The sequence below is a fragment of the Ogataea haglerorum genome (assembly GCF_019207285.1).
Source record: "Ogataea haglerorum isolate 81-453-3 chromosome Unknown 81-453-3_NODE_20_length_135169_cov_94.441210, whole genome shotgun sequence".
Taxonomy (NCBI): domain Eukaryota; kingdom Fungi; phylum Ascomycota; class Pichiomycetes; order Pichiales; family Pichiaceae; genus Ogataea; species Ogataea haglerorum.
Genome location: NW_025065170.1, coordinates 59,541 through 84,387, shown reverse-complemented (window position 1 = coordinate 84,387; position 24,847 = coordinate 59,541). Strand labels below are relative to the sequence as shown.

Here is a 24,847-nt window from a genome sequence, read left to right as displayed (position 1 = left end):
CGCGACTGTCGTTAGAAGGTGAACTCCGTCTATTTTTATTTTTTATTTTTTTTATCTTTTATCTTTATGTGCCGATTTCTCATTTACAAGGGCACAGAGCCCATGTTGCTCGCGAGTCTGCTTACAAGGCCAGCCCACTCGATCATAAATCAATCGTTTGACTCCCGGCTCCGGGTAGACCACACGCCCGTCAACGGAGACGGATTCGGCGTGGGATACTATACCCCAGACGAGGAGCCAGACAGAACAGTTTCGGGTACTCCTTGCGTATACAAGGCGATCACTCCCGCTTGGAACAACCAGAACCTACAGAAACTGTCGGAGAAGACGAAATCGAAGCTCATTTTCGCCCACGTGAGAGCGTCCACGTACGGTATCCTGAGCGAAACAAATTGCCACCCGTTCACATACCACCGGCTCATGTTCATGCACAACGGCGGGATCTCTGGTTTCGGCAAGATCAAGCGACAGCTTATCCAGCACATCGAGGACGAATTCTTTCTCACGATCCAGGGCTCTACCGATTCCGAATGTTCGTTTGCATTGTTTTTAGACTGTTTATACAAGCTGGGATACGACCCGAAGGAAGAGAAGCAGATCCCGCACTCTGTTCTCAGACAGGCCCTTGAGACCACCATCCAGCTGATCAAGGACTGGGTCAAGCAAGCGAACCCCACACAGCCGGCCGAGCCGTCGCTCCTCAACTTCGCCGTCACCGACGGCGAGTCGATCTGTGTTTCGCGGTACGTGAGCTCCAAAACAGACGAGGCTGCCTCGCTCTATTTCTCCACCGGTTCCCGGTTCATCGAGGTCGAACCTTCTAGATACAAAATGGAACGGCTTGACCGGTCACAGGATATCATTATGATCGCTTCAGAACCGCTCACGTTCGAGCGAGGCGACTGGATCTCTGTGCCCTCTAACTCGATTTTGACCGTCAAGGGCCAGACCGTGCTGTTGCATCCTATCAAAGACGAGTATTACCAGAGCGACCCAACGTACGCCAGATCGTCCGAGTTCGCGCAGAAAAAGGGTCTTATGGGGACGTATCCAAAGGCAGAGATCGTCAACACCAACTTGCCACCGCTGGAGAGAGAGGGAAGATCGCGGTCCATTGTCACGTAGAGTCGTCATTCGTTATAGTCGTTAGCAGGAGGCTTGCCGCTCTCGCTTCGCATGTACATATCGATCGCAGTACTGAAAGCCGCGAAGCCAGCGCACCCAATCAGAGTCGACGTAGGTCCGCTCTTGATGGCGAGCCCACCACCAGTGATGCACCCTGCCATTGTCCCATTCCATATATCGTTTTTCGCGCGCAAGGATTCGATGCTGCACTCGACCCCCGAGAAAATCAGTCCGATGTATCCAAAGTTCTTCGCCGACGACCACGTTCGCCGTCCCATATCCGTAAACTGGATTTTCACCTGCTGTTTGAAGGGGAGATCTGCAATCTGTTGCGACGGACCAGGTCCCATGCCAGGGGCCACGTCGTACGACATCGACGCCATGAACAGTCCAAAGAAACCTCCGAGAACAAATCCCGACACTCCAGACATGACAGCCTTTCCCGGGCACGACGAGATAAACTCCATGATCTGGCGGGCTCCTTGCTCGGCCTGCTCTTCCTGGGTCATCTCTGCCAGGGGCTTCTTTGGAGGGGGCAAGAACGGATTGTTCATCGTGAAAAAAAATATAAGTGATAAATGCTTTTTCATTTTTGCTGACATAACTTATACAGAAAACGCAGCTCCTTTAGTTCGGTACTCGTTTCTAAATTTGCGTAGCTTAAACCAGTCCACGAGCTTCATGACCATATAGGCGCAGCACCCAATGAAACGGAACAGTGCCATGAACGCCACAATCCATAGAATAACGGTCAAAAAAATAGATGTGCGACTGTTCGGCAGATAGCTCGACGAGCTCGTGCTGTCCGAGGTGAATTGATACAGACCCCCCGTTTCGGTGACCAGCGCAATCACTATGAAGTTGGTGATCATCCAAACAAGCACTGTCATCGAACGGATGAAGGCAAAGTAGAAAGCGTCTTCCTCCTCCTCGTTGACTTTGTCTTCTTTTTCGGAGACTCTCGTAGTCAGCTCGTTGATCATTTTCACGTAGGCATTATCGATCTGGCTCTTGGTGGTTGGGATGACAATTTCGAGCTCCCCGTCTTGTGTATTCTTCGAAACCCTAGCCACACCCAAATCGTTTTCAGAATCCTCTCCTTTAGTTCCCCACGTGATGTCGTGGATGTTGCAGAAAGCGTAGATATTCAGGACATTGATGTAGGCAGGACTTAGTAGCAGGTACTGGACAAAGCTGGTAATCATGTGGTACGGGTCCAGAAAAATAAAGGACCCAATGAAATACAATGCGTAGGTCGATGTGGTAGCCACGATCAGATCGCGGAACCTTGTTTCTGTGAAAATTAGCTTGATGCTGAAATTGTGCGCATGTTCGTTCATGATCTTCTGGATGCTCTTCACGGCCATAAAGATCGCGGCAAATATCATGTACACCATCAGAATGGCAAAGAATGCGACAATCACGAGGTAGAACCTCTTCGTCCCTTTGGGTTTGTTACCGAACGAGAGCACGAACGTGGTCACGATGGAGGCCAGATAGAGCCAAAGAAAGAAAACCGAAAGCACGTTTCCTGGCGCAAAATCGGCCTCTGGCTCGGCCAGGTAGACGGTCAGAATTCGAAACACCAGGAAGTACGATCCAAGGGAGAACCACGACACCAGAAGATTGATAAACTGGTAGAGAAACTGCATGTGCAACAAAATCTTGCGACTCACGGAGTGAGATGTAGACCAGACTTTGTAGAAATGGAACAGAGAGTAGATCGATGCGAAGAATGAGCCATTCAACCACCGTCTTCGCTGAGAAATGAAATCGTGCAATTCTTCTGGAACGTCCGTGTACGCGGCTGCAGTGTTGACATATTTGAGTAGCCATTGACAGTTCTGCTTTGCCACCAGCTCAAAACAGAGGATTCTATCTTCAGCAAGATACATGTTGGCGTTGAAAATACCTCCGCTGTTGGATCTTTTGAGATCTTCTCCCTTCAGATATTTCTGGAGCGGCGCTCCTAGCAGTGCCTGGTACCGGTACGCACTGAACGCTCCCGGGAGCACGGTCACAAACCCAAACACAGACTCCGTCGGCTTGTCAAGGATGTTATTGATTTTGTACTCGAAATTTTGTGCTGCCACGAGCGGATTGAGAAGCAGCCGGCTATTTTTCCCAAGACTGGCCTTTATTTCTCCGCAGGCCCCAGCTACCCGTGGATCTTTGAACGCTTTCCATAGTTTATAGAGCGCTTTTCCCTCTGGCTCGGTTCCCACGTCCACCAATACAACGACGTTGGGGTTCAGCACGGGCGCAAACGCTTCCAAAGCCCACGCGTGCGAGTTTATTTTCTTCTGGTTCGTTTCCTTCAAACAGAAGACCATCTGAATGGGGATTTGATTTTCTGTCGTCAGCTTGATTTCGTCCTTGGCCACCTTGCTTATTCCCACCATCGTCGTGTACTCGTAAATGTGACTCACCACCTTGTCGTCGTTGACTCTGTTTTTAGCGAAACCTTCTTGATACACACCGAGGGCTCCCAAAAGCGCTTTGGCCTTGGGGTGTATTCTGGTTCTTCCGTCACTAACAACGCAGACCACCACTTTCTGCCATGCGTCCGGTCCCCATGTGGAGGAGTGTTTGAGCGAGTACAAATGGCGGATATTTTTAAAAACTCCTTTTAGTGTCCGGGCAAGAAGAATGTCGCTCTCGTTGTACATGGTGATCACAACCATCATCTCCGTGGATCGCGGCTGTGAGTAGAATCGCTGGCGGAGCGAGAAATTGCGGAACACAAAGTCTGCCGGCTGGCATGTGCACGCCTGGAACCGCATAAACAGGAACTCTCGATCTTTTTCAGAGAGCGAAGTGGTGTACTTGTTGAGCAGCACGTCACTGACTGGGCAGTCCAGCACCAAATTGCCATTCACCATTCTCACCTGCCGGGCCGACGTCACACTCACATTCGAGCTGGTGTCGTCGTAGTCATCGCGGCTTTCTTCTTCGTATCGATAATCGAACGGATCGAAGTAGTCTTTGGGAGTATTGATCGGATAATAAGAATTGTTCAAGGCTGGAAACGGCACAAAAGTGTGGTCGGAGTCATCATCGTTGTCTATACGGTATGCGCCGAGATTTGGAGACTGGGCTACAGACGGGTCTCTGCGGTCACAGAGCGACGGGATGGACTCCACCTTTTCCTCAAACGGCGAGAGCTTGGGGATTCGCGGCGGGTACTCTGCTTCGCGCGAGGGAGAGTAGTAGCGACGATCTGGCGACGGTGAATATTTGCGTTTGTGGGGAGACGGACTGTCGTAGAGACGGTCCCGGGATCCGTATCCGTGCTCTGGCGTGCGGTATATGCTGTTGCTTTCTCTTCGATGGGGCAGATAGGGCCGCTCAAAACCGTCCTCCGCTGCGTTCATCTGCATCCACGGGTTCTCCGTCGGTAGTCCGTTCACGGTCTCGTCCGACTGATCGTACTGCATCTGGGATCTGATTGCAGTATTTTTTTCTGTTTTGTAAACAATCGCGGGGTGCCTAGCCACATGTGGCGTATTGTCGTCTATCAGGACGAGACTGAAAAATTTTAGTACCGATGGCATCTTCAATCCCTGGGCCGGTGCCTCTGCCGGCATCGCAATACGATCTGTCCACATACATGGGCAGAGTCAAACACTGCGCGGGCATTTCTGATCCCACAATGCTGCTCAACACCTCTAAAGATATTGCGGAAGCCAAACGGCTCATCTGGGACTACAAAAACGGAGTCATCCCTCAAATGACGCCTGAGCTCTGGCGAGCCAAACGGATCCTCGACTCATCCATCCACCCAGACACCGGAGAAACGGTTTTCCTCCCTTTCAGAATGTCCTCGTGTGTCTTGTCAAACCTGGTGGTCACGGCGGGCATGCTGACTCCAGGTCTGGGAAACGCAGGAACGCTCTTCTGGCAGATCGCAAACCAGTCGCTGAACGTGGCTATCAACACCGCCAACGCCAACAAGTCGCATCCGCTGACCACCAAACAGCTCGTCACAAACTACTTTCTCGCCGTCGGAGCTTCCTGTGGTGTCGCTCTGGGCCTGAATTCTATAGTCCCCCGCCTGAGAAACGTTTCTGCCAACACCAAACTCATTCTCGGCCGCCTGGTGCCGTTTGCTGCCGTTGTTTCTGCCGGTATCGTAAACGTGTTCCTCATGAGAAGCGAGGAGATCAAAAAGGGCATTTCTGTTTTCGACAAGGACGGGAACGAGCTGGGAACGTCTAAGCGTGCGGCTTTGCAGGCTGTCGGCGAGACCGCAGCTTCGCGGGTGATCAACGCCACTCCGATCATGGTTATTCCTCCTTTATTGCTTGTTCGCATGCAAAAGACGATTTTGAGAGGCAAGAGCCCTGCCATCCAGAACCTGGCTAACATTGGTCTCATCACCGCCACCTCCTTCTTGGTGCTCCCCTTTGCCTTGGCAGTCTTCCCTCAGCGTCGCGAAGTCAGCGTGAGCCAGCTGGAAGACAAATTCCGCGGCCTCAAAAACAAAAACGGTGAGGAAATCAAGACCGTCCAGTTCAATAGGGGCATTTAATAGATAGATTGTATTTTTTTGAAGGGAAACAAATAATTGTCAGATCTGGTTTATTTCCTGCAGATTCAATTATTTTATTTATTTTATGACAGTCACCTCCGTGATAGACAAAATTGCGCCCCTTTTGCGCCAGAAAGACAACAAGCTTGCGCACGAGCGCTTGCAGAAGATAGCACTAGAGGTGGCTCCTGTGATGCGCTCCTTCGGATTCAAAGTGGGCGTTCTATGTGAGTTTTTCCCCAAAAACCCCCAGCTTCTAGGTCTGAACGTGAACTTCGGCACAAAGATATGTCTTCGACTGCGATATCCGCACGCCAGCGACCAATTCCTGCCTCTGGAAGACGTTATTGAGACCATGCTGCACGAACTGTGCCACAACAAATATGGCCCGCACGATAACAATTTTTACCGACTGCTCGACCAGCTGCGCGATAAGTACCACTCCATTAAGCGAAACGGGGCTCTGAAAGAGACAGGGTACGTAGCTGAGAGCCAGGTTCTAGGGGGCCGCAAAACCGGGCTGATCAGAGAAATGCGACTCAAAAAGCTCGGACAGGTCAAATATGTGGCAAAAGTGGAAAAATTGGGCTCTAACATGCCCAAACAGAATAAGAGCATGCGCGAGTTGATGCTCGAGGCTGCCGAAAGAAGGGCCAGGGACGCTAAAACGTGCACTGTAGACCCAGAGGCAGTGCCTAACGAGGACGAGCTGGTCGAGGTTGACAAGCCTGTACCGGAGGTGATCGAAATACCTGATGAAGATTAATAATATATTACGTTTACAGTCTATGTCACAGAGGATTGCCCGTTGATTTGATGTATGCAAAGACAGGATCGGTGTCAGCTGAGTAGTCAGAAAGGTCTCTGACAGAATCAGAAGAGAGAACATCCCGCAATTTCTTGTCGTTCTTGAACCACTCCTTGATTAGGTAGCACATCTCCTGTTTAAGCACTTTGGAGTAGCCATCGAAAATCTCGAAGGTAGTCGATTCTATCAGGTCTCTGAGGTTGTAGTAGAGCTTTCCATACGAGACTCCACTGCGAATGAAGGCGTCGATCAGAACTCCTGTAGGCGGCGTGAGCTGTTTGGGACAATAATCTGGCGAGTAGAAATACTTTGCTAATAATTGGAACAGCTCCACGATCGGGAAGAGAACCTCGGTGTCAGACACTCGAGAAGCCACAGCAATGAACTCGTTGTTGACTTCGGAGAAGAACGGCTCTCCAGAGTCCTTATTCTTGTAATACCATTTGTTCAGAAGATTCTCCCATTGGGACAGAATGTCTTCTGAGTTACGGTGGTCTGATATTTTGAACGTCACGAGGGCCAACGTGTAATATCCAAGAGGATCGATGAAATTGTTGTACAGGTCACTGATGGGCAGCACTCTTCCATTCAGCTTTTTGACAGCCACCTGCTTGGCCGCGTCGCTAACACGTTCGTCGTCGAGAATAGTCAGGAGAAGCTCGTCTTGCAAGTTGGCCACGGCAAGCAGATCGCCAATGGTCACCGAAAGGAACGTCATCTCCTGTCTCAGGTCTGGTGGACACACACAGTTGCAGAATCCATTGGCTCGCGACAGGAACTGGATCCTGTTTGCGAGGTCGATATCGAACTTGGAGATGGACAGATCAAACAGCACCTTGGCCGCCTGGAAATAATTTTCCCTGCGAGAGTAGTAAATCCACAGTAGCTTCGCCATTTCCATATCCTTGGTAGAATAGTCTTTGAGAAAGTCTAAAACAAATGACGTCTCCAGGTCTAGCAAGCGCTCGCCTACACCAATCTTGACCAACCACTTGTAAAACTCGTAGTGGAACAATTTGTCCTGGCTTTTCAGACAGATCTCGTAGCTCTGGTCTCTCAGTTCGGAGTAGTGTGTCATTAGCTGCCCATCAGACCCAAAATACGAAATTGGCGCCTTGGCGTCCGTGAAACTGGTGTTGTTAGCTGCCTGCTCCAGACTGACAATGGCCTTCTCATCAACGTCAATCAGGATCTTGAAAATGAGCTCATAAAGTTTGACCCTCCTCTCGAAGGCCAGCTTCTTAGGATCATCAACCATCACCGAGACCTGGCCTTCGAGATCATATTTTAGGGCAAGATTTGTCGGATCGCTAGCAGAAGCAATTGTGAGGAGCAGCTCGATTGCTCCGGTGTAGTAATCAAGCTGAAGCATAACGCCAACAAGATCGTTAATAGTTTCGAACGTCAAAGCGTCGCTTGTTTGACTTAACAACTGCGTCGCAGCTTTTAAATGCTTCATTTTGTTCTCGTTGTCATTGGAAGCTGCAAAATCTTTGGCCTTTTTCAGACTCTCAATGGCTTTGAATATCAGAACATCTCCATTTGAGCAGAAGGAACCGCATTTCTCTTGCAAGGTGGTAGCGACTAGCTCAACCGAGTCACCAGCTGCAATGCTCTTGTTGATCACAGAGGAGAGAATCTCTTTGACGAGTTTAGATGTTGCTTGGTCAGTAGAGGTGAAAAATTCGCAGAACGTCAAACAGCTGAGATCAGCCTGGCTTTGGAGAGTAAGGTAGCTCATCACATCTGCAAAGTTCTTTCCAGTGTTTTCGTCATCGTAGAGAATTGCTAAAAATGAAAGCCCTTCTTTCACACTCCCAAGGAATTTGAGGACAGCGTTGAATCCAATATTCTCCGCCTGTAGACAAAGCTCTGTTTCTTTGCTGTTTGTACCTGTTTCGTACAAGGGTCCGAGCAATCCTGGAATCGTCTTCTTGTTTTCTTCAAAGAAATTCAGTATAATGATAAGAGAGCAGAGAAAGTACTCAAGCTCTTGTTTGGTTATGCTGAGCCCTGCAAGCAGTACTTTCTCATTTTTCAGCTTCTTTAACGATTCCTCATCGATATATCCGTTCCTGTTGAACTTTACGTTTGAGTCAAGCTGGAAAATCTCCTTATCCCAAAATTCTCTCACCAATCTCGCAAGCAAAAGTATAACAGCATAGAATCTATCGCTTAGTTCCACGTTGTCAACGATAGCTGGTAGATTTTTGTTGAGGCTAGAGTTCTTACCACCTGAAACATAAAACTTGGTAGCCATGTTTCTGAAATTGTCTCCCTGTCTATACTTACACGCCAAGTACAATGCAGTAGAGCACGCCTCGCGAGAACTGTACTTTCTTGAAAACTCGTTAAATGTTTTGTCATTAAGAGAGTCTTCTAATATCATATCCGGCGTTCTGTAACGGTAAACGTGAATGCCGGTGGGAGTAAGAGCGGCAATTTCCAATGGAGGTGCCAAGTATTGACATGCAAACTGGTTGCAGTATCCTTTTGGCGTATTTGTAGCATGAAAGCTCGGAGTGATAGGTACGATCGAATGAATCAACTGTATTCTATCAAGTTCCTCAAAATCCTCAACATATTGCAATGAATTTTTGAGAACACCGTAGTCCGGGACAGAGCTGTATAGATGATCTTCACTATGGCAGAAGAATATACCCGGCGACACTATAAGCGACTCCTTGATGTTGCTTAAAAGTTTGGAGTTTTCTTGCGCAGCCTTGAGATCCTGAGGGGTGATTTCGTTCAGTACTGGATTCTTGGTGATCGACTTTGTACCTTCTGACTTAATTCCGTTAGACAGAAAGTTCTGGTCGTGCAACTGTTTCGCTTTGAGCGATTCCAGCTTTTCATGGAAGCTGGAGTCTGGAGGCGGGAATTTCACATAATTCGTGGTAAAAGCTAGCCTTTCGTATATTGTGCTTCCATTAACGTATAGTCTGCAACCGGTATCGGTTACAGCGACCAGGAACAAGTTGTCGCTCTCGTTTTTGGTGATCGGGAAGATATTCACAATTTTGAACCCGTCTTTCTTCAGCAGAGATGACTGGAGGTTGAATGTCGTGGTAGCGAGGTCTTTGAGGATGTTGTGTGGTCTTTTCACAACACTGGCGCCGAGCTCGACTTTTCCGTCTGTGACCTTCAGTCTAAAAGCCCTTATCGTGGATTTTGACGATAGTGTATACAGGATATTTCTCGTGGAGTCAATCTCTAGCTGGATGATGGTTTCAGTCTTAGGGTCGTTTTCTTGGCCTCGTAGTCCCGGGAGTTTTTGGAAAACGTTATATTTCGGCACGACAGACGAGAGACCCGACTTGGTGAGACACTCCTTGTAGCAGTTGCGCTGGAACCACTCGTCGGTATTGGAGTACGTCAAGCGCCACACGTTTTCACCGTCTCCGATTCCGGTGAAGAAAATGTCGTTTGTCTGGTCAAAGGAGACGATCTTGTTTACGACGAGGCCGTGTGCGGGAACACTCATCTTGGTGTCAGATATGACCAAACTCGACGGCGTATACTCCACCGCCAGAATATGGATGTCCATGGAAGTGGCCACAATCAGCAAGTAGTTGACGCTGTCCACAAAAACCTTAGGCTTCGGCTTGACCAGTTTTACTGTGAGAATGGTATTCTTCAGCTCGTCAATTGTAAAGTAGTCCGGATCGTGCGAGCCAGCCTTGTAGTTCCATATAATCAGCTTGTTGTCGATTGTCAGCCAAGCCCGTTGCAGTTCTGTCAAAATGCCCATGTTTGTAATGCAGTCCAAGCTGTTGTACTCTTGGAAGATCTGGTCGGGGATGTTGTAAATGTTCGACTTCTCAAATCGGGAAAAGGGCCCCAGCGACTCACTCGTCTTATAGTTGTAGCTGTCAATTGCGTATTTAGTGAGAACCTCGCTCAATGCCGGCGTGGTGTTGTCTTTCTCGATTGCTATGTGTATGCACTGGTCCACAAGACTCAATGGGGCGGTCGAGGACAGCAGCGGGAGCGATTTCTCGCTGGATGGCTGATATTTCATCAGCTGCGACGAGTTGAAGCCCGCAGACAGCGACGAGGTGAGACTTGCGGTCGGGAACAGAGATCCAATGCCAGAAGACGTGCCGTTGGACAACGTGGCATTCGTGCGTCTAGCAGCCCTTCTTTTCTGGAACTCTGTTACCTCAAGCTTCGAGTCCTTCTTCCCGTCCACAGGAGCCCCAAATCCTAGCACCTGGCCAAAATGAACCGACATGATGAGCAGTGAAGAACGAGAAGTGTTTTGTTTTGATTAAAAATTTTGACTAGCCGGGTAAAACTAAACGGAAATATTAAATTACAAATCAATCCAGACACTTATGGCTCTCTCATTCCCAGACCTGTCGGGGACCGCTTTAGACGACCTTGTTGAGAAACTGATGCACTATGCAATTTCGAGCGGCCTAATGATTTATCCGCCAGACTTCAAGGCGTACCAGCCATCGGTCGCACCGGTCACACTGTATCCTACACCATTTCCCAGGTCTCAATTCGATAAGGGAGTCGCCATCTCGACCAAGTTCAACGAGTTGTATAGTCGCATTGTGGCAGACAAGAGCTGGCTCAAAGGAGTGATTGCAGATCTCTCGAAATACGACCGCGATTTCACCGGCATGTTGTACAAGACGTACTTGGAGGCAGAGCCCAAGATTGTGCAACCGGTGTCACTGGGGCTGTTTAGGTCGGACTACATGCTGGACACGGTGTCCAATTCGATTAAACAGGTGGAATTCAACACCGTGAGCGTTTCTTTCGGCGGTCTTTCGCCGAAAGTGGGCCAACTACACAGTTTCCTCAACTCCCAGGGTCTCTACGGCAGACCGCAGTACTACCCAGACCCAGACCTGCCAACTAGCCAGTCTATAGACGGTCTTGCCAACGGGCTTCTTGGAGCGGTCAAATACTACGAGACAAGCGAAGAGACGGAGTCTTCTATCGTTCTCTTTGTTGTTCAGCCTGGAGAAAGAAACGTCTTCGACCAGCGCGCCATTGAGTACAGCTTATTTGCCAAAGGTGTCAAAGCGGAGCGAGTGAACTTTAACGAGATCACCTCGTCGGTGAAGGTCGACTCCTCCCGTAAGCTCTTCTACAAGCAGCAGGAGGTGGCCGTGGTCTACTACCGTTCTGCATATTCTCCCAGCGAGTACAATAATCCGGACTCCTGGAAAGCGCGCCTACTACTCGAAACGACCAAAGCCATCAAGTGTCCGTCGTTGCTGGTGCAGCTGAGCGGTGCCAAGAAAGTGCAGCAGCTTCTCACTGACCGGGCGGTGCTGCAAAAATACGGATTTGCCGACGAGGAGCTTCTGTCCACATTCGTGCAAATCTACCCGCTGGATGGCAGCGAGCAGGGCCGACTTGCGAAGAAGCTTGCGTTTGAGCACCCTGAACGGTTTGTGTTGAAGCCGCAGAGAGAAGGCGGCGGAAACAACGTCTACAAGGAGGATATTCCTGGCTTTCTGCGCAGCTTGGACGAGAAGGAATGGGGAGCGTACATTTTGATGGAGCTCATCATTCCTGCTGTTCACGATAACAAGATTCTGCGTAACGGCGATGTGCTCAACGAGGGTGTCGTGAGCGAGCTGGGGGTGTTTGGCACGGTGCTCTTCAACGAAGCAGACGGCACCATCCTTGAAAACGACTATGCCGGCTACCTGCTGCGGTCCAAAACTAGCACGTCCAACGAGGGAGGAGTCGCTGCCGGATTCGGGTGCGTGGACAGTTTGTATCTACACGATTAGAAGAAAACATAAAAACATCAAACTGTAGATAAATAAGAACGTCCATGGTTACTGTCTTCCGTCCTTGCTCTTCTGGGACCACCATCCCAGCGTCAGAAGGCCAAAAATGCCAAAGAAGAGGGCGTCGCTGCGGCTTTTTTCAGCGGCCCCGTGGATCTGTTCTGCCGTGGTCTGCAGGACCTGGCCGCTCTTGCTGACCGGGGCCGAGTCGACGGCCTGCAGCACGGTCTCGGTGGTGGTTTCCGTGGCGGGAGCCGGGTCCTTGAGAGAGGCCTTGGTCGAAAGCGAAGGCACCTTCATCGGCGGTCTGCCGTCCGGCACAGGGTACGATTTTTGCGGCACCTTGTAGAAATCGATCGTCGAGCTGTCGCCCTTGGCCTGGTTCGAGGCAGTGGAACCGAGCTCCCGCGCAGGCTGTTTCGTGGCCTTCTGAGCTGTTTTAGCCGGCTCGGCGGCCTTAGCCTTCGTCGTGATGGTTCTGCTCAGCACGGGAGGAGAAATCGAGGATGTGTCGTTCTGGATCAGTCTTTGCACGAGGTCGATCTTGCGTCCCGATACCTTGAGGCCTCTGCGTTTGCATTCTGTTTTGAGGCCCTGGAGGTTCATCGACGCATATTTGCCGCTCGATCCAAGGTCCATGATCAGCTGAGTCCTGGACGTCTGGTGGACGCCCCTTGTGGACACCTGGGAAAGAATCTTGTTTGGACGGACAGCCAGATCGTCTTTGGAGAAGCCAGTTTTTGTTCTTTGGTGAGCGAATCCTCTAGAGATATTAGGAATATCCTTCTGTATGGCCTGGCGATAGACAGCGCCGATGGCAGGCAGCGATTTAGCACTTCTCAACATAGCAAATACGAAAATAAAATCAAATAGTAATTTTATTGTGCTTGTTATTATTTGTCCGAATCTGGCTTCTTCGCATGCGTCGGTGCGTCTATCGACCCACTTTCTATCGCCGGCCCTGAGATGCCAGTAGGCAAGCCACTGGCCCAAAAAAAGCCAGAAGGAGCCTAATGGGCTCAGTTTCCCGTCCACAGCCTTCTAGCTCTCCTGTCTCCACATATCAAATACGTAACTCCTCTCTACTCGACTCTTATTTTTTTTCGCATGTCGCTTCGCATCCTGTCGTACAACCACATAGCAAATATGGAAACCGCGCCCACCAGATCACGACCCTACGGGCCGCTTGAGCTCATTGATTGGGACAGGGAGTACGCACAGCTGGCGGAAGCTCGCAAACAGCAGGCCCCCCAGAGTACCCGTCTCCGCCACCTCATCTACTCCAATTTGCATTCAATTCTCCTAATATCTTCCTCTGTGACGATTGCGCTGCTTACGATCGGCATTGACTACGTCTCCATGTACTTGCACGGCTTGCGAACGGGCGTGTGCAAGCAAAACGTGCTTATTCCCGCCTACGAGTGCGACGACCTGGCCGATTGGTCCACATATTTCCTCTTTTTCACCAAAAGCAGTGTGTTGCGCCGCACAAACGACCTCATCGTCTACATCATGATTGTGCTTGTGCTGGCGCTCTTCGGCGCTCTCCTGGCGTCAAAACACATTTACATCGCGCACGGAGGCATCCCGGAAATTAAGTCGATTCTTTCCGGCACCAACATCCCAGACTTCCTGAATATCAAGATGATCATGTCCAAGGTCGCGAGTCTTGTGCTCGTCGTCTCCAGTGGCCTATTTCTCGGCATCGAAGGCCCTCTCGTGCACATTTCCATGGGAGTGATGCAGTTTTTCATGAACCTGCTCCCGCTCACGCAAAACGAGGCGGTGAAAAGAGAGTATCTCTCGTCGGCAGTCGCCATTGGAATCGGTCTCGCGTTCAATGCGCCCATCGGTGGCGTACTCTTTGGTCTCGAGCAGATCCACTCCGCGTTCCCCGTCGATAAACTGATGTGGAACGCATTTATTTGCTCGACAATCGGCGTCACTCTACTGCAAAAACTGCACCCATATATGGAGATGAACATCGACGACATGTTCACAGTGTCGCTGAAAAACAACTGGCTCAGCTACGAAACGATCCCGTACATGTTTCTGGGGCTCCTGTGCGGCGTGCTCGGCATATTCTTCTGCAAGATCAACATTTATTTTGCAACCTTCAGACAGCAGAGGCTCGACAACGATAAACTAAAAATAGTTGAGGTCGTTTCGATTGCTTTAGCAGGCGCGGTCGTTGGCCGCATGTCTAACTACTCGATGTTCTCGCTCCCAAAAATGCTTCAGCAGCTCTTCAACAGCTGCACGGACGACTCCGACGGCCTGCTATGTTCCAAAGACGCCGGCTTCCCGTGGAGGCTTTCGTTGACTCTCGTTGCCGGCATTATGCAAAGCTTCTTCTTCAGCGCGTACAGCTACGGCTGCAACGTCCCTGGTGGACTGCTGCTGCCTTCGCTGGTGATCGGCGGCTCTGTGGGACGTCTGGTTGGCGTCTTGCTCGAGGCCGCCCAGAACCAGCTGATTACGTCAGCGCTCCATCTGCAGTGTCTCAACGAGAAGAAGTGCATCTCTGTGGCCTCGTACGCCGTTGTTGGGGCCGGCTCGTTCGCTGCGGCCGTCTTCAAAATGAACATTACCATGGTGGTCATTCTGTTCGAGCTCACTGGGGCTGTCACATACATGATTCCGATCATGCTCGGTGTGTTCTGTGCGCGCTTTTTGAACGACATGATTGTGGACCAGAGCATCTACGAGATGTGGCTCGAAATCTCCAACCTACCGTACGTCGTGCCTGATATTGAGGACCGTCTCTCAAACCCTGACTATGCGGTGAAAACATGTGCATCGGTCATGAGACCGGCTGAAGAGATACATGTTTTTGAAGACGGCACTCTGACTCTCGCAGATATCGAGAGAGCGCCGGAAATGAAGGGGTATCCGGTAGTCCGCGACGGCGAGCTCTACGGCTATGTTACAAGCTACAGTCTCCGAAGAGAGCTGGCCTTTTTGAAAGAACAGGGAGTGGTCTCTTTCGACACCGTGGTTACATTTGGACAGACGCAGTCCGGGTACCACACACTGGAGCATCTACTGACAGGACTAAACCTGCTACAGGTGGTAAATGGCGACACAAAGCTGCTGACGGCGTGCCAAATTATGGACCAGCTCATTCTGGACAGCATTTTCGTGTGCTACCTTGGAAGCTATAAATTGCAGGGAATAATTTATAGAGAGATGGTCTAAAAAATAATTTAGATAACATGATATGAGGGCAATCAATTTGAGTCTGGCTGTTGCTGGACCTTATAAAGAGACGGTAAAACGCAATGTCGAGGTGGACACTGCTACAATGCCAGAAATTGGCGTGTGGAATGGACACCCCAGGCCACTGGGACGAACGTCTGTTCTTGCGGACGGGAACTGGGTGTACTCCTACAGAGAGGACCTTGTAGGGGCAATTGACATGAAATCGGAAATTACACAGCTAATCACACATCATGATTACATCTATGTGCTCTGCGAGGCAAAATTGGTTGTTTTCTCCCAGAACACCCTGGAGCTTGTTGATGAAGCCGTATTGGAGTACGTGGGAGACAGGTTTTGGCTCCTGGACATTGATCAGAACGTGGTTATCGTCGTTCAAAGCCGCTCAATCATTACTGTTGTCACCCACTGCAACACTCTGACCACTAGCTCGCCGTTATACCTTCCGTTCTGGGCCAAGGGCGTGGTGTTACTGAGCAGATTCTATGTCTATGTTGTTGGACCCTCAGGCCAGTACGAGGTTTTCAGATACAATCTCCAGCGGAAAGCTTTTTTGGCAGCAGACCGCAAGATGTTGATTCGCATTGGGGCCTTTGGAGCGCAGAAGCACGGCCGGATAATCGACATTGTGTGTGCCGGTCCTGGAAAGTGGGCCGTTCTCCAGGAAAGAGGGTGGGCGCTTTACGAGGTCCGCAACGCGCAGCTCTTTGAGGTTGCCTCATCGTCTCTGGCGGTTCCCGGTGAACGCTTGGCCACTATGGATTTGGAGGATGGTTTTGTTATTCATTTGCAGAATGGAGAACTATTAGTGGTGAACGGCGATGTCCGTCAATTGGAAACGATGGCGAAGCCCGAGAAGCTGAAGAATCCAGCTTTCTCTGCCATTGATGATATCAACAGTTATGTGCTAGAGAGCCGGGACGACTACCTCGCTTTTCACTCCGCCTACACCACATTCTATCGTTGTTCGCTGCCTCTGGCCAACTTCCCGGTAGAGGTGTTTTTTCGTCTCTCCGTGGACATGGATCGTCTGGCAGAGCTTTTTCTTTCGTATGCGGTGGAAAACTACAGTTTTTTACTGCTGAGTCGACTGTGTCTCTACTGTGTGTCTGGTAACCGAACGGCGTTCTTTCTGCTGGACCAATTACTTGCCGGGGTTGGCCGGTTCAACGAGGAGCTGGTCGGCACCTGGAGAAACTATCTTGAGGAGACGTATTTTCCTTCTTCTGAGAACTACTCTGTCTACGCCGTGCTTGTTCTTGGTCTCCTCTTCTGTCACGCCGAAGTTGACCTGGGGTCGGAATTTGGCCCAAAACTAGAAAAATATGCATCTTGCGCTTGCACGGAGGCTTCTATGTCGATGCTGGTCCAGAAAATGGGCTTGCGTTTGAAAAATCTCGTCAACATTCCAGCTCTTTTCTACCATCTCATACAACATAACCATCTGGATGCAGTTGATGTGTTTGTCACGCTAGACGAGCAGTTTGCTGTGCTTAATTTGGCGACTCTGATGACCGCACCTGTTCCGCCCCTCACATACATCAACCAGCTGATGGTGAACACTCATCTCTCGCCAACGAATCTATTCATCCTGATCAACTCTGTCCTCCTCAATTTGCCGTGTCCCGGGAGCTCGCCGACCGTTAATCTGCTCACGACCAATTTCCACGAATCTCTGGGATCTCACTTTAAAGGTCTTGGAGAAAAATCTGCTGAAGATCTAGCCAAATCTCGTTGCAAAATTTCGATAATGCTGGATGACTCTGTGCTGCAACTAGGATACTGCGGTGTGGTGATGGCTCAGGAAAACAAAGAATGGGAGCTCATGCCGCTGAAGACGCCAGAGCTACCGAAAGACATGCGCCTAACGGCCGAGCTGGGCTGCTCCGAAAAGTACGTCAAGCCCAAGTTTTCTCTTGACGGCTCCCAGCTCGCGTGTTTCGACTTCAACAGCTACACGATCCGTATTTGGAAACTGTCTAAGAGGTGTCCTGATGCGTTAGACACAAGAGTGGTGCGGACAGACTTTGCGCTGAAAGTTCCCAACTTCTACGTGCTCCTTCTGCAGAGACTGGGACTGTCTGTGCCGATGGATCTCCTTGGGTTGCAAAACACCTCTGTGTGCGTTTCAACAGAGTGTGTCAGTTTGCACGATCTGCTCGCCAACTACAGCGAGGTGTTCAGATTCAGCCACTCAGAGCTGGATTTCGACTGGGTCTTGGGCGACCGCATAGCTCTCAAGCTGCGCAGCAAAATTATTTTTGTGTATAATCTGGGGTAAAATCGCGTTCGGAACGATGCCCCCGGATAATTAATTTTATTATACTGCAGCGATTAATTAAAGCAGCAACATTATGACCCGGATAGTTCTTTTGCGAATTAATGACGCGGGCGAGCCCGTGTTTGAGAACAGCCGCGGAGTTCTGACGTTTCCTACCTGTTCCAAAGAGGAAAGCCCGCTCTTCACACTGAGGTTCTACATCGTTGCAGGCTCTCAAATCACAAACAAGGGCACCATCTGGACAGATGTTCCCAAAATCCAAAGCGACCCGTACAGAAGGGACAGGTACAACAAGCACCCTATTGCGTCCAGTTTGTATCAGGACGTCACTGTTGACGTGCCAATCTACCGCCCGGGCTCTTACTGCTACTATATAGGGTACCATGCTCTGAAGGAGGGCGATGAGGAGGAGTTTGTGACGACGCGCAAATTTTACTTTGTTGTGCCGCCATCCCTGTTTGTGCGGGGACAGTATTTGCCTCTCAATGCCATCAGCATGCAATCCGTGGTCTCCAAATGGATGGGTGCAAACCACCTCGAGTGGGATCCAGTGTTTGCCGAGGTTTCTCGCAAGGGGTACAACATGATCCACTTCACGCCGCTGCAAACCCGCGGCGAGTCGAATTCGCCGTACTCCATCTACGACCAGCTTGAATTTGACCGCACGGCTTTTGCGAACGGCAAGACCGACGTGAAGAACATGGTCTCCCGGCTCGAAAAAGAACATGGCATTCTGTCCATGACAGATGTTGTCTTCAATCACACAGCCAACAACAGCACCTGGATCAGAGAAAATCCAGATGTCGGATATAACCAGGAAACCGCTCCTCACCTGATACCTGCCATTGAACTGGACAAACTGCTTTTGGAATTCAGCAGAACGATGGCACGTCACGGCTACCCCACCAATATCCAGAACGTCGAGGATTTGCTCAAGGTTATGGACGGAATAAAGACTTGCGTTCTGGGGGAGCTCAAGCTATGGGAATTCTACGTTGTCAACGTTTCTGAGCATCTCCTCGAGTTGGAGTCGCAATGGGACATTTCCCCATACACTTGCTCTTTTGACATTTCCAAGGATGCCAGTCTTCCCGATCTAGCTCGTTTTGTTGCCTCAAAGGCATGTGTTAGACCTTTTGGACTTGGCCCTAGATTTGGAAACCGCCTCGATATACAGAAGTTTGCTTCGGTTTTGCATTATCTCTACGGAGACCTATCTTATCCTGAGGTCAAAGGATATGCCATGAAGATTCTAGATGAGATCAATCTTCCTTTGTACAAGCAGTACGACGAAGACAATGGCGAAATTCTGGAACAGCTATACAACAGGATAAAGTATATGCGGCTAGAAGATCATGGCCCGAAACTTGGAGAGGTTACGGAGGAAAACCCTTTGACAGAGCCCTATTTTACAAGGTTCACTGATTCAAGCGGAAAAGAATGGAGTTTGGCGAATAACGGATGGATTTGGGGAGGTAACCCGCTTGTGGATTTTGCCTCGCACGAGTCCAGGTGCTATTTGCGTCGAGAAGTTATTGTCTGGGGCGATTGCGTAAAGTTGCGGTACGGGAGCAGACCTGAAGATTCGCCCGCTCTTTGGTCCCGAATGCTTGACTACTCCAGGCTGTCGGCTTCTCTTTTCCATGGATTCAGAATGGATAATTGTCACTCGACACCGCTGCATGTCGCAGAAGCACTGCTCGATGCCGCTCGTGAGGTGAATCCGAACCTCTATGTGGTGGCAGAACTGTTCACGGGAAACGAGGAGCTGGACATTATCTTTGTTGAGCGTCTCGGTATTTCATCTTTGATTCGGGAGGCAATGCAAGCATACTCTGTTGGGGAACTGTCGCGCCTTGTCCATCGGCATGGAGGCCCTCCAATTGGCTCATTCAAGTGGCTCCCATTGGACGAGCTGGCATATCCTGTTCATAAAGAAGAGTACCTCACTCGGCTGAGTGAGCGTTTCGCGAAGAAGAGTGAGGTTCCCATCCCTGAATCTGTTGTCTCCAATGCTCCTCATGCTTTATTCATGGACTGCACTCATGATAATGAGATGCCGAACGAAAAACGTACAGTTGAAGACACGCTGCCAAATGCTGCCCTGGTCTCTTTCTGCTCCTGCGCAGTGGGTACAACCTTTGGTTATGATGAATGTTATCCGAAATTGCTAGACGTTGTCAATGAAGACAAATTTTATACATATGGATGTGGAATCGGTGCTGTGAAGACGAAACTTAACAAAATTAGGTTGGAGCTTGCTAACCAAAGCGTTGATGATCTGGAAAGCAACGAAATGCATGTGCACCATGAGGACCAGTTCATCACTGTTCACAGAACGAATGCAAAAACTGGCAGGGGCTACTTCCTGATTGCCAGAACCAAATTCTACGAAGACAGCGAGCAGTCGCTGGCGCCGATTGTTCTTAGTGGATCAAAAGTCGAGCATCTATTTGCCTACACCTTGGTCCGCACAGGCGAAGATCCTGTTTATAAACAGGGCTACATGAAGTCTGTTCCTGTTAGGCTTCAGGAGATAGGCCCTATAGAAGTGGAGACGCGAGGCCAGGATAGCTTAATCAAGCTGCCATCGAATTTCCCGCAAGGGTCTATTGCAGTGTTGAGTACCACTATACCTGGTTGCGATTATCAGCTTGATCGGTTTGTCCGGTCTGGTGCTCTTGAAGCCGCCAAAAACCTCACGCTGCTGGATATCAACGCCATCCTGTACCGCTGCGAATCCGAAGAACGTGATGCCAGTGCTGGAAGAGAAGGCAATTACGATGTTCCTGGCTATGGACGTCTTGTTTATGCTGGAATTCAGGGCTGGATATCGGTTCTGAAACATGTCATACGAAACAATGACCTCGCTCATCCTTTGGCGAACCATCTTCGGTCTGGCACCTGGGCACTGGATTACGTTCCCTCACGATTGACCAAGTACGAGAGCTACGGAACAGCCGTTTCGGAATTCAAGGACTGGCTTGAGTCGCGCCTATATGCTGTGAAGAAGGTGCCGTACTTTCTTGTTCCTCGTTATTTTGCCTTGGTTATTGGCATTGCCTATGAAGCGTTGAGGTTCCAAGCGTTGAAACTGATGAGCCCAAGAATCCAGAAAAGCACTCGATTTGTTCAAAGTCTGGCTATGGTTTCTGTTCAGATGATCGCATCTATGCGGAGTGCCTCCATTCATCCCCATACAATCATTCCGTCTATGGCTGCTGGGCTGCCACATTTCAGTTATGACTATATGAGATGTTGGGGCAGAGATATATTTATTGCTTTGCGTGGATTGTTGATTGTTACAGGCCGGTTTGAAGAGGCCAAAGACCATATTTTGTGTTTTGCAAAGACACTCAAACACGGACTGATTCCGAACCTTCTTGGTTCGGGTAAAGAGCCACGGTACAATGCGCGGGACGCGGCATGGTGGTTTTTGGAATCTATACAGAGCTACATCAAATGGGCTCCGAATGGAGCTGATATCCTGGATTGCAAAGTGAAAAGAAGGTTCCCCCTGGACGATACGTATATTCCTGTTGACGACCCATTAGCTTTTAGTTATCAGAGCACAATCAGAGAAATAATATACGAGGTTTTCAGTCGCCATGCACGCGGAATCAAGTTTAGAGAGGCCAATGCTGGTCCCCAGATAGACTCACAAATGAAGGATGAAGGTTTCAACGTTGAGGTCCATGTTGACTGGGAAACGGGCCTGATTCACGGAGGCAACCAGTTCAACTGTGGAACATGGATGGACAAAATGGGCGAGAGTACTCTTGCCGGCAATAAGGGGTATCCGGGAACTCCTCGAGATGGAGCAGCTGTAGAAATCAATGCTTTGCTGAAGAGTGCATTGCGTTTTGTTATTGAGTTACAAAAGAAGGGCCTATTTGAATACAAAGAACTCAAGTCTCAGACGGGAGACACAGTGACTTTTGAGCACTGGAATCAGCTGCTGCAAGACAATTTTGAAAGGTGCTATTTTATTCCTGAGGACCCCGCTGAGGATGCAAACTTTGTGATCAACCCAGACATTGTCAATCGGCGTGGAATCTACAAAGATCTCTTCAGATCCGGAAAGGAATATGAGGACTACCAGCTTCGTGGCAACTTCCCTATTGCGATTGCAGTTGCACCAGAGCTATTCACTCCTTCGCGCGCCTTGAAGGCTATTCAAATGGCCGATCGTATTTTGAGAGGACCTATCGGATTGGCAACATTGGATCCCAGCGATTACAATTACCGGCCCTACTATCTGAACAGCGTGGATTCCATGGACTTTGCCACGGCCAAAGGACGCAATTACCACCAGGGTCCTGAGTGGTGCTGGATTCTGGGGTATTTCATGCGTGCCTTCCGACACGTTCACCTTTGCCAGCATCCGGCATGCTCTGATAACGGCAATTCTACTGACTACATGCATCAACTGCTTTCCAAGAGACTTTCTGCCCACAAAAAATGGATTGACGATAGTGTCTGGGCAGGACTGACCGAGTTGACACAGAAGAATGGAGAGTTCTGTGGCGATTCAAGTCCTACTCAGGCATGGAGTGCTTCGTGTCTACTAGATCTTTATTTTGATGGTTGGGAAGAGGAGAATGTTAAATAAAAGTACCTATTGTTTATGTCGCAGATATTTCTCGTTGTCTAGTGCGTACACCGGAGGGTCCCAGCCTGTAGTGAAGTGCCGGCCAGGTTCTTGTACACGTATCAGGTGGCCAATTGATAGCTTGATGTCGAATACGCGATGATTGGGCTCCGTCTGGAAATCTGTCGTCTTCTTGCCCGAACCACGCATTCAGGATGTGGCCACAGGTTCTTTTGTGTTTCCGAGCCACAGCCAGCAGGTCTGGGTTGTCAATTTCGTGTCTCGTGGCCAAAGGAGAGCAGGCCCGGCCAATGACATTGTTCTCGTAAAATTCAGCAGTCGTGGGCGCAGAAGCCACGGATAGAGCTCAATTTACGTGGCTGCGGCCCTGTCTCCAGGCCCCGGTGGACCAGGGGCTCCCTATGGTGCTTGACCCTCTAGTGGAAATATTTATATTCCTAAGCTTCCGTTGACACGAATGTTTCGAAGAGTATTCTAGATACCGTGGCGCATGCCGTGGTCCGATCCTGGCAGCCTTCTTCAGTGACCCTGGGCACTGCCTAGATTGCTGGTAGCCGTGGTGGGGTAGAAAGCCTCGATTCTTCTCGGATTGCGTTTTCAACCAGCCTGCTCCTCGTTATCAAGATGCAACCGGACCCACATGACAGTATCCTGCCTCCCGGAGACGGCTGATTTCAGCAGGAACGTCACTGAGCCCACGGTCAACTTTGGGGGACCGTGGCGCCGGAAACGAGCGTGTAGGGGCCGGTCCTCATATTTATCCAGTAGTGTTTCGAGCAGGTAGGGTCACCACAAATAAGAGTAATTTTCGTCGAGTTGTGTGTCGTTATTGTTGAGAGTGTTGAGCGAGAGGAATGGGTCTGCTTCGTGGAAGTCAGGCAATGCATGGGAAAAGTTGATGTCGTGATGGAGAGATGGTTCTGGCTCCGGCTCTGGCTCCGGCTCCGGAAGCTGCACGGCCTGTGCAGGTTCTCTCAATGGAAGATGGAGTCTCCGTATGGTGGTTTTGGCCTCGTTGTAGTCGTCCACTTTGAGGAACTCCCACAGAATGATGGCCCGCACGTTGTCTTTGCGGACGTGGTCCAGGGAAATGCGTGGTTTTGTCTCTGCCACCAACTCGTTTTCGTCGTTCACGTTGACAATTACCTGTTTCATGGTGATGCCCTTGACCGCGCGCGTGAGCAGGTCTTTGCGAATGTCTTTGGTTTCTGGCGCGCGCATGAGCCGACGGATGCTAGCAAAGAAGTCCGCCCAGTAGTTTGTCCCCAGCCTGATCTCCAGGGCTACGTCTTTGTGCGGGCCCTGTTTGCGCACCACCTTGGTCTCGAGCTTCTCCAGAGTGGTCACGATTGTTCGCCCGTAGGAGTATATGAGCGTCAGACACACATACTTGCGGTCTGTGGCGGGAATGCCGTGCAGCTGGAGGCTAGAGTTGACATTAAAATGACCCGCGCTGGTGTCGTGGTTTTCAGCCGGAGCAACCATTTTCACCATGGCGTGCAGCAGCGGCACAGGCGGCAGCGTGGAATGCATTTGTGTGGACGGCGACGAGGGCGTCTGCGCCTTGATCTGGTCGATCAGCTCAAACAGCTGCGGGAACCGGTGGCTCAGGTCGGCGTTGGTGCGGATCCGCAGCGGCGGCTGGTAGTAGTCTTCCGACAGCGATGTGAACTTGTGGGAGTTCTCTGGCTCCTCGAAGTCGACATAGTTCATGATGAACTTCCTGAGGGTGAGGTCGATTCGGAACAGGTCTGCCAGGCTTAGCTGCTGGCGCTGTACGCTGTTGTTCGGGTGGATAGGAGTGAGAGGATACCTGATGGTCTGCACCTTCGAGGACCCGGGGCTCTTGTCGGCCGCGGCCATTTTCGCCATAGAGATCCGGCTGAACTCCTGGTCAAACAGCCGTTTGGTCTCCTCGTCGCACGGAGGCCCTTCCAGAATTAGTTTGGTGAGCTCGGGCCTTTTCTTTATATTTTTCACCACCTGGATGTGCGACGAGACCTGCTTGCGCGACCGGACCTTTCCTGTCTTGGCGTAGATGTAGTCTGAAATCAGCTCGTTGCGTCCACATGCACGGCCGTTGATTTTGATTTTGTGAAGCCCGTGTTTGGGGATGATCCGCAACGCCTGCTCAAACGCCTCCTCGACATCCTGCGGCCATTTCTCCTGCTCTTTTTCGCTGCCGGCCCGTAACTTGCTTGGCTGCTCGCTCTGAGGCTCCTCGAGTCGCCGCTTGCGAGACACTGGAGAGTCGTCGGCGTTCAGCAGATTCTGGCCGACGCGCAACTCGGACTCGTGGAAGCTGTCGTCTGCGAACTGATTTAGCCCCACGTCAGGCAGCCCAGCGTCTCCCGAGTACGTGCCAGGCCTGTTCTGGGTGCTCGGAGGCGTGGGAAAGGCGCTCTTCCGAGGTGGCAACGGGGTTTCAAACATGGCTTGGAAACTTTACGAAAAGATTGTGTTTTTTCTTGTGGTAAACAAACCATCGTGTTGTGCGGCTCTGCGGCAAAGC

The 24,847-nt window shown here is 50.3% G+C and overlaps 13 protein-coding genes across 13 annotated transcripts; 7 read left to right on the top strand and 6 right to left on the bottom strand.

Annotated features, from left to right (window-relative positions):
* Positions 1-102: 102 nt before the first annotated feature.
* On the top strand, positions 103-1,125 carry KL911_005242 (uncharacterized protein; the record flags this gene model as incomplete). The annotated part of the gene is made up of 1 exon (XM_043200623.1): positions 103-1,125. One exon carries the CDS (start codon positions 103-105, stop codon positions 1,123-1,125), a length of 1,023 nt encoding a protein of 340 aa, XP_043052028.1.
* A 5-nt stretch (positions 1,126-1,130) lies between these two features.
* On the bottom strand, positions 1,131-1,634 carry KL911_005241 (uncharacterized protein; the record flags this gene model as incomplete). Its single annotated transcript, XM_043200622.1, has 1 exon — positions 1,131-1,634. The coding sequence occupies one exon, from the start codon at positions 1,632-1,634 to the stop codon at positions 1,131-1,133; it is 504 nt and encodes a 167-aa protein (XP_043052027.1).
* A 96-nt stretch (positions 1,635-1,730) lies between these two features.
* On the bottom strand, positions 1,731-4,562 carry KL911_005240 (uncharacterized protein; the record flags this gene model as incomplete). Its single annotated transcript, XM_043200621.1, has 1 exon — positions 1,731-4,562. One exon carries the CDS (start codon positions 4,560-4,562, stop codon positions 1,731-1,733), a length of 2,832 nt encoding a protein of 943 aa, XP_043052026.1.
* A 110-nt stretch (positions 4,563-4,672) lies between these two features.
* On the top strand, positions 4,673-5,656 carry KL911_005239 (uncharacterized protein; the record flags this gene model as incomplete). The annotated part of the gene is made up of 1 exon (XM_043200619.1): positions 4,673-5,656. The coding sequence occupies one exon, from the start codon at positions 4,673-4,675 to the stop codon at positions 5,654-5,656; it is 984 nt and encodes a 327-aa protein (XP_043052025.1).
* Positions 5,657-5,741: 85 nt separating this feature from the next.
* KL911_005238 (uncharacterized protein) lies at positions 5,742-6,422 on the top strand (the record flags this gene model as incomplete). The annotated part of the gene is made up of 1 exon (XM_043200618.1): positions 5,742-6,422. The coding sequence occupies one exon, from the start codon at positions 5,742-5,744 to the stop codon at positions 6,420-6,422; it is 681 nt and encodes a 226-aa protein (XP_043052024.1).
* Positions 6,423-6,447: 25 nt separating this feature from the next.
* Positions 6,448-10,698, bottom strand: KL911_005237 (uncharacterized protein; the record flags this gene model as incomplete). The annotated part of the gene is made up of 1 exon (XM_043200617.1): positions 6,448-10,698. One exon carries the CDS (start codon positions 10,696-10,698, stop codon positions 6,448-6,450), a length of 4,251 nt encoding a protein of 1,416 aa, XP_043052023.1.
* A 103-nt stretch (positions 10,699-10,801) lies between these two features.
* Positions 10,802-12,223, top strand: KL911_005236 (uncharacterized protein; the record flags this gene model as incomplete). Its single annotated transcript, XM_043200616.1, has 1 exon — positions 10,802-12,223. The coding sequence occupies one exon, from the start codon at positions 10,802-10,804 to the stop codon at positions 12,221-12,223; it is 1,422 nt and encodes a 473-aa protein (XP_043052022.1).
* A 48-nt stretch (positions 12,224-12,271) lies between these two features.
* KL911_005235 (uncharacterized protein) lies at positions 12,272-13,069 on the bottom strand (the record flags this gene model as incomplete). Its single annotated transcript, XM_043200615.1, has 1 exon — positions 12,272-13,069. The coding sequence occupies one exon, from the start codon at positions 13,067-13,069 to the stop codon at positions 12,272-12,274; it is 798 nt and encodes a 265-aa protein (XP_043052021.1).
* Positions 13,070-13,369: 300 nt separating this feature from the next.
* On the top strand, positions 13,370-15,421 carry KL911_005234 (uncharacterized protein; the record flags this gene model as incomplete). Its single annotated transcript, XM_043200614.1, has 1 exon — positions 13,370-15,421. The coding sequence occupies one exon, from the start codon at positions 13,370-13,372 to the stop codon at positions 15,419-15,421; it is 2,052 nt and encodes a 683-aa protein (XP_043052020.1).
* A 22-nt stretch (positions 15,422-15,443) lies between these two features.
* KL911_005233 (uncharacterized protein) lies at positions 15,444-17,723 on the top strand (the record flags this gene model as incomplete). The annotated part of the gene is made up of 1 exon (XM_043200613.1): positions 15,444-17,723. One exon carries the CDS (start codon positions 15,444-15,446, stop codon positions 17,721-17,723), a length of 2,280 nt encoding a protein of 759 aa, XP_043052019.1.
* A 73-nt stretch (positions 17,724-17,796) lies between these two features.
* On the top strand, positions 17,797-22,335 carry KL911_005232 (uncharacterized protein; the record flags this gene model as incomplete). The annotated part of the gene is made up of 1 exon (XM_043200612.1): positions 17,797-22,335. The coding sequence occupies one exon, from the start codon at positions 17,797-17,799 to the stop codon at positions 22,333-22,335; it is 4,539 nt and encodes a 1,512-aa protein (XP_043052018.1).
* Positions 22,336-22,348: 13 nt separating this feature from the next.
* Positions 22,349-22,977, bottom strand: KL911_005231 (uncharacterized protein; the record flags this gene model as incomplete). Its single annotated transcript, XM_043200611.1, has 2 exons — positions 22,349-22,680; positions 22,938-22,977. The coding sequence occupies 2 exons, from the start codon at positions 22,975-22,977 to the stop codon at positions 22,349-22,351; spliced, it is 372 nt and encodes a 123-aa protein (XP_043052017.1).
* Positions 22,978-23,121: 144 nt separating this feature from the next.
* Positions 23,122-24,768, bottom strand: KL911_005230 (uncharacterized protein; the record flags this gene model as incomplete). The annotated part of the gene is made up of 1 exon (XM_043200610.1): positions 23,122-24,768. The coding sequence occupies one exon, from the start codon at positions 24,766-24,768 to the stop codon at positions 23,122-23,124; it is 1,647 nt and encodes a 548-aa protein (XP_043052016.1).
* Positions 24,769-24,847: the final 79 nt, after the last annotated feature.